The 12,754-nt window shown below is 39.2% G+C and overlaps 1 protein-coding gene across 4 annotated transcripts in view; it reads left to right on the forward strand.

Annotated features, from left to right (window-relative positions):
* Nucleotides 1-12,754, forward strand: part of ctnna2 (catenin (cadherin-associated protein), alpha 2) — a 258,619-nt gene that overhangs the window by 218,736 nt on the left and 27,129 nt on the right. For 3 of the 4 annotated variants that reach the window (XM_070914353.1, XM_070914379.1, XM_070914371.1), the window contains 3 exons: nt 7,332-7,424; nt 9,132-9,288; nt 9,714-9,914. In XM_070914353.1, the coding sequence (XP_070770454.1) occupies nt 7,332-7,424; nt 9,132-9,288; nt 9,714-9,914 (451 nt within the window). The remainder of the gene's footprint in view (nt 1-7,331; nt 7,425-9,131; nt 9,289-9,713; nt 9,915-12,754) is intronic. The other variant, XM_070914363.1, reaches the window with a different exon arrangement.

A 12,754-nucleotide genomic window follows, 5' to 3' on the forward strand; every position in this document is an offset into this window, starting at 1 on the left:
ATCACACTCTGTCAGCCTTTCATGCCAGCTCAGTCATGGTTGTCAAGGAGACCATGATGTGATTGTGAAGGCTATTCTGTTTTCTGTGAGGTTCGATCACAGCTTTGACTCAAAATGATATAGTTAAGTCCATGTTATTATTTTATAATACTTCTTCATAGCTTAAAGTTCCTGTCAGCTACTAGTAGTGATGGGACATTGCATTCTAATGAATAGTTATCTTAGATATTAGAAATTACATCTTCTGTTGTATTCCAAAAGCCCACAAACTCAAATAAAAAACATTATTATGTACAGTATGATTTCAGTTTAGGTAGGTAAAACCCTAACCCTAACCCATAAAAAGGAAATTAAATAAGCTGTTTGAAATTGAAAACCTCTATGTCTTCCTGGAGGTGCATATTTTCATGAAGTTCCCATGTTGGTAACTACATTTTTATTTTTTTGTGAAATTAGGACCTCTGAAATATGTTCTAAAGTTAAATAAGCTAAAATATGGCATGATACAAGATTCTGTTTTATATATTTCTAAGTCACAGAAATGCCAGAAACATCCAGAATGAGTAGAGATAACATATTCTATAAAAGGTCTTCTCATGTGGCATTATCAAAGTCGTAGTGAGAAAACAAAAGACCAACAGATTGCTTATTTTGAGAGCTTTGAGAATTTTCATGGTCTACCTTGGTGGAGTGGGGTTATATTGAGCACCAAGGTTTTGACATCTCAGCTGGGTTTAGGAAATTACAGTTTAGCTTATTTAGTATTGGATCTTAAATTTTAGTTCCAGTCTAAATTTTGGTTTGTTTTCAGGGAGCTTTAAGTGTTTTCAAGTAAAGTGTTTTGTTTCAGTTGGAGTTATGATTTTATTAGCTTCGTCAAAATCACTCCTACGGTATGATTATAGAGAATTCTTAAGTGCTTGTTTTTCTTGTAAAGATTTTTGGAGTACTTGATCTACACATTTCAGATGCTGCAGACGGTATTGATCGTGAAATGAAAGGACCAAAACACAAATACAAGGTGTACCTCTGCATGCATGTCTAAATGAACACAAACAAGAGGACAGAAACTGAACACAGCAGCACTCTATTAAAAGTAGTGTAGTTAAAAAGCAAACTTAACCATCTAACCAGTTAGGTGCAGCATTAAACACATTACAGGGTAATTAATGTGGATGTAATTTTTCATGGTATATAACTATAACTATAATGGGTGTACTACAGATGGCCTGCCCATTTCTTCCACCATACCCCTTGTGTACATCCCTGCCTCAGTCACATGCACCTGCGCATGTTCCTATTGTAAAAGTTTTGTCAAAGGGGATGTGTACAATTGCAGGAGCTGACCTAGAAGCAGCTTTGTTAAGGATTCATTGACCGTATGGAATTGGGTCAATGAACTTCTATGTTGCTATCAAGGGGCCTTGGCAGATGTCTGATTCTTTTAAACACCATGGCCACTTCCAGTTTAGCAGCACAGAATGAAATCCTTGGCTACACTTGCAATAATAAACCAGAATGAAATCAATTAATTTGTTTTATTTTACTTTGCTTTACGTTTTGAAGTGACAGTGTAGTTTTAGTTTGGTTTTGTTCACTTTTTTTATTTCAGTGGGAAAATGTGGTGATAGTTTTAGTGTTCATGCTCATTTTTATTAACATTAATAAAACCTGCACTCACTTGCCACTTTATTAGGTACACCAATTCAATCTAATGCAATCCAGTACAACAGCTACATATACAAAGCTTTAAATTACCAAGTGTTAAATAAGCTATATGTTTATCACTGAGTTCATAGTTAGTGGTGATATTGGACTGTATTATATTGCAATATATTTCTAATTTTCTTCCCCCCTCATGTTTGTAAATGGGGTGGGCAAAGCATTAGAAACACCTCTCAATATAATGCAGTCCAGTTCAGCTCCACTGTGAACTATAAATTCAATAATAAACATATAGTTAAATGAATACCTGTCTGACGGTGTCAATCAAAACTGAACATTATTATCTTTGTTAAGGTAGAACTTATGAGCTGAGCTGTTGTATTGGATTGCATTAGATTTTACGAGTGTATCTAATGAAGTGGCTACATATCTCTGTAGGTTTTCCTTAGTCCTCCATATGATTGTATTTGTGATTAATCATCTTTCACAGTCCGTATATTCCTCCTATTCACTTGAAGTCAATGAAGAGACAAAAATGTTCCCAACCCCCACCTTGTTTTTAAATCTCTTGACGTGATGCAAGGGTGAACCCCTGATTGTTCGCCTACAGGAGTTGTCAATCTAGGGGGGGAAAACTATACTGATTTGGACAATTAAAAAGCAGCAACTTTAATCTCAAAGATTTGGGCATTAGAAATAATGAGAGACACTCTTTGTTTCTGTGCTTGCATTTGTGGTTGCGGCTGCGTCAGTGTGCATGGAGTTGATGAGCCAGGGGTCTGTGGAGAGACAGTGTGTGGACGAGTGTAGGATTGTATCCCAGTCAGCCACACATTAGTGGACCTGTCACTTAGTAAACAGTGACTTAAACTCATTTCCATTCTGAGTTAGGAAGTGTAGAGAGAACTCCTAAGTGCATTAGAGTCACTCGCAATTTAGGTCCACTTTGTCTTGTCGGGCGAGGGTGGGTGGGGGGGTGGAAAAAAGGCAGCAGAGGGAGCAATTAAACAGCAATCTGTAATCAAAATGACTCACAAAGCCATTCCCTAATTTCACATCATGTTGTGTCCCTCACCATACAAGAAAAGAAGAGACTGTTTGATTATCTGTTAGATGGTTTTCCAATATATTTAGTATAAAATATTGTACAATTAAGTTTTATAAAAAAAAGTGTTCCCTGTTTATCATTTTTTATGAACAGACACATAAATGTCTCAATAAGGGAATCATTTTTTTTTGCCTTATACAGGTTGGGATGTCAAGTTTATTCCACCAATCAAGAACTGCCATCATCTGAGCATGATCCCAGTGTAGAATAGACATTACAAACGTTATCACGACGAATATGCTCGGAAATCTATCACCTTTGTTTTTGTTATTTCACACTTTTCTTGTTTAATATGCTGCAAGCCCCAGCATGCCTTTTGATGTTGTTGCGAGCCCGGTGGGCATTCATCCTGAGGCAATACACACTCCGCTATTTAATAGGGATTGATTTTCAAAGGCGTGGTTCATAGTCAGTCTCAGGAGGTCGTCAACTCCTGCTGCTTGATATGCTCAATAGACCTGAACTTCACACAAACTTGACATGTGGCGTCACCTAAAGTCATGCACCTTAACCTGTTTCTGTCGCCTCTGGTCTATACGTTGTATGTTCAGACGTCACGGCTGGAGGCTGTCAGCTCATGACTAAAGCAAATAGAAGTACTCCTGCGAGGGCTGGCCTGTAATTGTTTCACAGTCTGCATACTGTATTCCCCCGTTACATGTTCTGCTCCATCTATGTTGACAGACTGATTTATTTACTGTGGGTGTGGGTGTGAGTGCATGTCGGTGCTCATGTGTGTAGAGAGGCAGAAAAAGTGCAGTGAGAGATTCTGGTGGTTTTTGTGCATTTGAAATAGGTAAAACACAACCTTTTTGACCGTGTCAATAAAGCCCTCAAAGCCCTCACCACCAACTGCAACAAGTAAACATCCGGATGACAGACTTTTAATAGAACAAAGTGCTTCTGTCTTACATCACATAACAAAAATGTCATCCCTACTGATTGCTTCTTCCACTGTTGTTCTTCTCCTTTTCAAGTCCTCCACCTGAGCGAAGCTGTTGTGCCCAGCACCTTGGCTTACACCGGTTCTATTAGTTGTTCTTGAGAGTTAGTAACTGGAAGGAAGATTTGTGTGGTGTAGCTGCTGGAAATGGCTGTAGAAATGGCATGGTTTAGGTGGGCAGGGAGAGTCGTCTTCTGGCTCAGCGTTCCCGCTCTTTGGCAAAGCCATTCAAGTGTTCACTCCTTCCAGAACGATCAAAGATTTAAGAAAAAAAGGGAGGGATTCATTTGTCAAAAGTTTCAGGCATTACAGGAGTAATGCAGAGGTACAAGAAAGAAGAGATTTGTGAGATTACAAGGAAGTAAACTGATTATGTGTATTGCAGACAGTGCTAAATAGCAATAAAGAGAGACTCTTAAGATGTTATTTAATGTATTACCATCATCAGTAATTCTTGACAATAGATTTGGGGTTCTCAGTAACAACCCCCTGCCTCACAAAATGACAGTATCAGATCTATTTTCAGTTACTCAGCTCCATTTGGGTGATTTAGATAGCATACATGAGAATGCCCATCTCTCCAACTGCAGTGGAAACCTTCATCAAATTAGAATTGAAGTGATTATCCGGGGCAGAGCAAAAGGACAAAATCGATAGTTCTTTGTTCGAGGCTAAAATGAAGAATGGGCATTCAGCAGGGATCTCTTTCTCTATTGCTCCCTTTCTCTCCCTCTCTCTTTCTCTCTCTCTCTCTCTCTCTCTCTCTCTCTCTCACACACACACACACCTCTTTGAATTGCATATTCTGTTCCAACATCCTTGACCGTATCAGCATTAGGCTTGCGTGGTTGTAGTCTCAAACCTTCTGTCTTGGTTTTTCCCTCTTCTCTTTGGACAAAAACAAAACCTCAAAGGAGAGGCACTTCCTTAGATAATTGCAATTAGTAGTTTTGGCTGGGTGTTGCAGCGTTGGCCCTGGCCCAGCTCTCTGTGTTGGGTAAGAGGGAGTGGGAGTGGGCATGTTGGGCATGTTTCCAGCCTCCAGGAGGCCCTCTGCCCTTTTGCCTCTAACAGGCCCACTGAAACAGTCAGAGGGCCGCTGGGCCTGAGCAGAACTCGAGAAAGGAAACTATGTAAGCGAATGAAGACAGAGAGAGCAGACTTGCTTTCTACTGGTCAGCTACCGCAATTATGCTGTAGTTGGAAAATGGGCTAAATGGAAAAAGTACTGCACCTTTGTCCTATTTCTTGAAAGTTTGCTACTTCATGGAGACACAGCAAATTGTACATAAAGGCTTTGTTATTTCAGTTTCAGCCTACAATCTTACACCAACTTGTATTAGAACAAAAATATCAGACCATGAACATGTCTGATCCATTCACTATGTACGTGTACTAACACGTTGGCTAATGTTGTGTCAGTCAGAAACCAAGAGAAAATCCAAAGCAGGATGCTTCCACCAGCTGTAATCCATTAAAGTAAAAGGAAAATATAATTTTATAATGGTTTAGATTGGCCACCCTTTTCTTTACTGGGAGTATTTTGTAGAAACTACACAGCATTCATTACAAATTTACTTTGCAAAGACAAGGAGAAAATGACATGTCATGGCATTATAAAGGTTCTGGGAAATTCTCTGTTTAGTTTACAGTAAAGTAAAACAGTAAGTGGATGCAGGGAACTTAAATTATGGAATTGTCCTTTAAATTATGCTCCATATGTTTTTCAAATCTCATGCGAGCAGCCACTCACGTTTATGTGAAACACAGTCTCTCAATCACAGTCGGTTCTTCTCTCTCACACACACTGCTTCACATAAAGGACTGCAATCCATCAATGTGCTCATTGCTGTCATGAGTAAAGAGACAGAGCTCTAAGCAAGCGTCTTCGAACACAAATTTGATTTACCTCAATTTGCCTCAAACAGTGACATGTGAGCACGAGAAGTGCTAATACAGACTGGCACCTTTTGCTGCCAACAGGCATGTGTCTGTTTAGCTCAGTTTCAACGCCGGGGCTCATGCTGAAATCTGATTTACTTAAGGATGGTATTGGATTATATAGAGTTTGAAGTTATGAAAATTAACTGTGAAATACAGTAATACTTTGGAGAAATATGAAGACTTCACATGGGAATACAGCAGACTGTGTGGGTGTGTGTGTGTGTGTGTGTGTTTCTGTCAGAAAGAAATTGTTAGAGATGTGGTTGCGGTGGTTTAAAATATTTTACTGCACCTCTAATGTTTTTTATTATTCATACAGTCCCTGTTAACCAGACAGTGTGTGTGATGTACTGCATACAGATAGCAAATCCCAAAATCTTCAAATGCCATTAATCAAATGTAATTCATTTCAAAAAATTAACTGTGGACAAATACATGTTCTAAGCCATTAGTGGAGCTCTGTACCAAAATTGGCCTGATATACAGTTCAAAAAGGGCCGGGATAAGCTATGTGTCTCCAATAAAAGAGTCAGGTTGGAAACATGTTATCAAGAAACCGTGCCTCGATAGAAAGACAGACATAAATCAAAGTAAGGGTTGTTTCATACATAAAAACCATCTGGCACCTTAATTATACCATAAAGCACCTCTTTGCACCACCAATCCCCATAATGATTTAGGCATGCTAGTCATGCATCACAGGCATGCTGGAAATGTCAACCTAATGAGTGTGGCGTTCTGTATACATATTATGTGAACCCGGCCATTTTGGATCTGAATGAATCCAATTACCTCGTGGCAACTGAGCACTATATTCCAACTTGTGCTATCACACATCACATGTCACAAACATTCTTGACATGCATGCCCTCCATAGTAATGTTATTGCAATAATTTAGATCTGTACCGTCAGGGGGTCTATTGAAATTAGTCCCCACACATGATCTGTTGGACTGACACAACATCTATGTCATCCACCACTTATCTACGCATTTATTTCCACCAACTGTCCAGCACAAAAATACAATTGCCACCTGTGTTGTCTGATCTGATACTGGCTATTTCCTGCAATTATAAATAAGACCAGCGGTGTTGGAGTGTTTGAGAAAGAAGGGGCAAAAAATTGACTCCAACCTTTGGTACATTGATTCCCCCAATAATGCAGCAACTATAATATACTAAATATTTCCTGCACAGATAGCAATACAAAACACATATCATGTACTGCATTTATTATACAGTGGGACTGTATCTACTCCACACATTAAATGATTCATAACATGTTATGTCTATCTTATCTTATTATAAAGCAACACTCACATGCCCATATGGACAGATTTCTTGATCGCTGTAATTGTTCCTTCTTTTGCTGCTAATGTCAGTAATGGGGGACAAAATCCACAGTCCTCTGCTCTTATTACCTTTGACTAAACACATTAGGGCGGGATCTCTTTACAGCCAGTATGGACTTAAGGAACAAGTACAACAATCAAAGTGTTTCAATGTACATACGAGCATGTGCATGTTGCTTTGAGACAGACTTGTGAAGCTTTTGAATCGTGAACCTTTTCAATGGGGTGTCTGCCAGTGTGGGAAGGGGAAAACTTTTTTGTGCTCATGACCTTCTAGTAAAAAGCATTGTGTCCTCTTTTTTTCGCTTGCTTTATTCAGGTGGCCAATCTGGCTTGCTCCATCTCCAACAATGAAGAGGGTGTGAAGTTGGTTCGAATGGCTGCCACCCAAATTGACAGCCTATGTCCACAGGTGAGGACTTAAAAAACACTTTCATCCCATAATAACGAACTCTTCACACAAGCACTAGTCAAAAATGTTTTGGTAATTATAAACTCTTCTAAATCCGCCTCAAAGTGGTATCTTTAGAGAGTTTTTAGAAATTGGAAATAGCTTGAAATGAAAAAAGGAAAGGAAAAAACATGGTTGGCAGAATGAGAGGAAGAGCTATGACTAATGTGTAGGTGGACCTTGTAGTACTGTTTCTCAGGATGCAAGCAAAGGAGGAGGTTAAAATCGATCTATTGTTTCCAAGGTTAACGGTAGGTCTTATTCACATGGGACCAAACATAGTAATGGAAAAGAGAAGGGAGGCTGATTTTAAGATTCAGCATCTAATGTGCAGGCCCCACTATGCACATCTACTGAGACCCACTTACTTCCAAAACTTGGGGAGAAACCGTCTCCTGATACTTCTTGGCAATGCTCAACACAGACAGATTAAAAAAGCATAATAGACACAGACTTTGTGACTGGGAAGAAGGAACAAAGGGGGGATGTAACAAAGAGAAATATTTCCATCTGTTCTGAGTTAACCGCGGTCCCTTATCTTCACACATGCAAACACACACACAAACACAGACAAACACACAACCTCAGCAACTGCCATGTCCAGATTATGAGAGAGAAAAGATTTTCCTACATCAGATTAATTTAACTAAAACTATATCTAAAAAGCAAGACGTGATAAAGAACAAGGAGAGAAAGAAAAGATTGCTACTTCTGGTTAAAGTACACATGCCAGCTGTCATAGTGATATGATTAATACTGCGTGTTCTTAAGTACAAGTCTGTCAATGTGAAGAGTCTCAGCAGGATGTTATTAATCAAAAAAAAAGTACAGGGACATAATTTCCCTTTTTTTATTTTCATCATTTTAAAATCCTCTGAAGTGTTCATCTTTTTTGGCTTGAAGCCAAATGTTCTATCTTACATGGATCAGACTCTTGAAGTTTAGATACTTGGCCGTTTTTTGGAAAAGATAACCTTGCTCTCTTCCAGCTGCAACAAAAAGGTACATCCTTTTAATACATCCATGGGTCCTCTGGACAAAATGCTTGTGCTATTTTTAACACAACATATGTTACTGACAACGTGTTTAAAGGATATGTCTGGTTTTATTTTATATTTGTCTTATTGTAAACAAATCCCATAAAAAGACCAAAACCAGCAATTCAATCCTACATTCAAGTATTCTCTGTGTAGCCAAAGCCTGATATAGCTTATTCCTCTGTGCCATAGACCTCTCTTCTTATCTGGAATCTATTAAATATCAGTGAGCCACAACACTGCACTGGGTGACATATTTCTTCATCAGATGAACATTCCTTGTTGCCGTAAATACTCACTAAAGCACCAAAGTGGAATCTAAAAATATTCTCCAATATATGCACCTTTTACTCCAATTTGAATTTTTCTTTTGTAAATGAAACTACTTGTGACCTGTTTGTAGACTTACATCTTCAGTAGGAAAGGAGTGGGCTTGGGGCTGAGAGCCACAGTCATAAGTCAGAGAGTATTGAGAGACAGACTGATGCATGATGCATCAATGGTTTTGGTCTTTTCATGGGATTTGTTGAAAAATAAAGAATAACGACAGCCTTATCCTTTAACATATTACAGTACATGTGCTGTTATTGACATGTCTTGTGTAACAATGTTGGCCTTTCTTCCATGCCAGGTTATCAATGCAGCTCTCACTCTGGCTGCACGCCCCCAAAGCAAGGTGGCCCAGGACAACATGGACGTTTTCAAGGATCAGTGGGAGAAGCAGGTGCGCATCCTGACCGAGGCTGTGGATGACATCACCTCTGTTGATGACTTCCTTTCCGTGTCAGGTATGAGACAATAACAGCACAAATTGTTTGCTGACTGAAGAAGATTATCCACATGTTCTCACTCACAGTCAAAGTTTTATTTAGTGACTGGTAGGTTCAAACATCAAGGTGAAGGGGTGGCTCGATGTGAAAAGCTAAACTAGAAGAATAAACTACAAAACATAAATTAAAAAAGCGAACTAATAGACAACCAGAGAAAACACAAAACAATCTGAAAACGTTTTGTTTGATGTTTGTTTGAATTGAAGTTCATGAGAGATGTACTTTTGGTGCATTGATCAATGTATTGGCATGTTTTCTAGAAGAAAAAGATGGTTAGATAAAGAGAATTGTACATTATATACAGGACAACTCATTCACATCCAGGGAGAAACCTTAGGTTCCTCCAGTTCCATTCACTGTCATTCTGTTTTGCCTCTCTCAAGAGAACCACATCCTTGAGGATGTCAACAAATGCGTAATTGCTCTGCAAGAGGGAGATGTGGACACTCTTGACCGAACCGCTGGAGCTATCCGAGGCCGAGCTGCTCGTGTGGTCCACATCATTAATGCTGAGATGGAAAACTACGAACCTGGGGTCTACACTGAGCGTGTGCTGGAGTCCATCAAGCTCCTGTCTGAGACTGGTTAGTACACTGTACACAAAGCTGGTGTGGCACCTGAAGCCTCCGTTTAATGCATTATAGTGTATTGCGAAGATTAATAGAGTATCCTTCGCCCTTGTACTGTGCATTTGCTACAAGCCTTTTGGCACACATACACATACACACACACACACACACACGCAAGCTCTTACTCGAGCTTCCCAGTGTGGTCAGTGACTTACAAACACACCTTAATTGCCTGGATGCCTAGTGTCCCACAGTTTGAAGCAGCGTCTTGGCTCAAACAGAAACCGTGGACACCACCTGTTCACTCCTCTGCCACGCTTGCCTCTCATCCATTTTTCATCTGATATTTTTTTTCTCCGTCACTGTGCGGCTTCTGTGTCACGGCACATTCCAGGAGACCCGAGTTTATCCCTGTGGTAGATCAGACTCAGAGCCAACGGATGTCTCAGTCCTACAAGTGAAGATTGGCTCCCCCCAAATTTGGCTGAAAACTTTTCACAGTATGTGGGGTGTAAGGACGCTGTAGGGAGTAAAGAGTGAACTTTTGGAGTTGTGTTAAATGCTGAGTGTTATGTTGTCTTAGTATCTACTGGATCAAACCTCTGAACATATATAGCTTTGAAGTATTCTGGGTTTTTAAGTATGAGGCACTGAAGGCCACAAAAGTGCGGGGCACGCTAATAGAATGTGTCATTAATGAGTGGAAGAAAAGCAATTTATGCTTCATTATCCTTTCAAAATATTAAGGCGTAGGCCATATTAACGGTTCCCTGTGGAGAATTGTGATGATTATGCTTTTCACATTAATTTAATTAAATCTACCAACACATATGTACAGTATGTTGTGTAATGACAGTAGCAGAAATAAGAAATTAATACAGATGAAAACTAATTTAAATTGATATGCAAAACAATTGTTAACTAACACTACAAGTAGTCTATATTACCCAAACTGCAGTAGTGAGTCATGCTAAACTAAACAGCCAGCGAGGACCGCAGGCTAACAAGCACTGAGTCTACTGCCATACCCTGGTAAATAAAAGAATTTGGCTTGGGTCTTCTTCGGCATACAGGTAACCGTTGGGTATGAACATCTGCGATAGTGAATATGTACAGCAACTAGTAACATCAAGGTTTGTAATGCTGAATGATTTCAGCAGTGAAAAATCAGTCAGTCACCACCTGCACTGGTTGAAGCTAAACTTTGTCACACAGTATTTATTGATTTAAGGTCGTAAAGCTTCCACCTAGATCGCTGGCATTTAGTATAGTGATATCTAAAAGCTGAGTAGGCGGGAGAAGGTGAGAGTAGTGCAAACCCGGTCCATAACAAACTCAGAGAGGTCTCAGTAGAAAGGATTAGTTTGTTCATTTTTTTTGTCAGCACTGGTAATGTTTCAACTTCATATATTAGGACAGTCTTTGAACAATAGCATCCTTGTAACACACAGGTGGTTCAGAGATTGAGGAGTCGGTGTTCCTTTTCATTACTGCAATCTTTGTTTAAGGTATTATGTTAGTGTGCATTGTGTTTAGACTCTTTCTAAACACAAGGAAAGAAGGAAGAAGAGTTTGGTGTCTTTATTTTCCTGAGAAACATTTTTGCTCTATGAGTGAGTAGGTGTAAACATGCCTTTAAATGTACCATTGCAAGGTGGACAAAACACAGGATGAAAGGGAAAAAAAGTAATTTAGCAATTACCTGTCTACAAGAATCAAATCGGACCACAATCCCTCTTTTACACGACCCCCCCCCCCCCCCCCCCCATTCTAACTCCCCCGGTTTCTATCTCTCCCATTAGAGCCCATTTAGCAAGGAGCTATATCTATTGTTTTGTTCGTTACTTTCATCTGCCAGTATAATTGAGCTCCCCCTCCCTGCTAGCTGCATTAGGTGAGTCACGTTCGTCACGTGTGAGACCCTCTTCTGGTGCTCAGCTCCACCATAATGGACTACCTACAGTACAAGTTAAATGGTATCTTAAGCACATTCTGTTCTATTATTGTATAATTCAGTTTAATTGATTGGGGTAATTAATTGATGAAGCACAGTGGAAATATCTTGTGGACACTTCAGGTCAATTTCGTATGACCATAACCTTGTCTCATACAGAGACTATATAATTGTGCTGCTGTTCTATTAATCCTCCATGGAATATGGAGCTTTTTTCTAGAGTCAGCAGGACCCCAGAAGCCTTTTGTCAGCATTACTGAGAACAACGAATGGAGAACTGTTGATGTTGTGGCATCATATTGACTGTCCATTGATTTTACTTGCTTTTTTAAGAGTTAACATCATAATGTGAATCTAATGGCTTAAAATGAGAAGTGTGCTATACCTGAATGCTTTACACAAAATACAAATGAAATAAAGATTCAACAGAATCCAATCCTACACTTGAAGAAAGAAGCATTTACCTCAATTTTAAAATAGATAGCGTTTCTTTTTTACGAGACTTTTACTACTTTTACCCATTTCAGAAATTCAGTACTTTCCTACATGTGATGGCTGTTATAACTTTACAGAATGAGATTTTACATGAAAAACTCACTCACAATCACTAATATGATTGATTGTTGCAGGTGAAACATAACCAAAAGTGGTCTGTATGGATTAGTTCAACCACCAACACATAAAGACACTGTACTGTACTTCTCACAGTTCATACTGGAACCTGTACGAACCACACTGTTGGCTATATTAACACATGTAGTACTAAGAAACATCTCAATATTTTGGTCTCAGGTTCACCAATATAGATATATGATAGATATTATATATACTGACATATTACAGTATGAATACACGTTCCCTGAGATAATGATAATGATGCACAGTGCCACAGAAGTAAATA

Source organism: Enoplosus armatus, chromosome 2, assembly GCF_043641665.1.
Source record: "Enoplosus armatus isolate fEnoArm2 chromosome 2, fEnoArm2.hap1, whole genome shotgun sequence".
NCBI classification, from domain to species: domain Eukaryota; kingdom Metazoa; phylum Chordata; class Actinopteri; order Centrarchiformes; family Enoplosidae; genus Enoplosus; species Enoplosus armatus.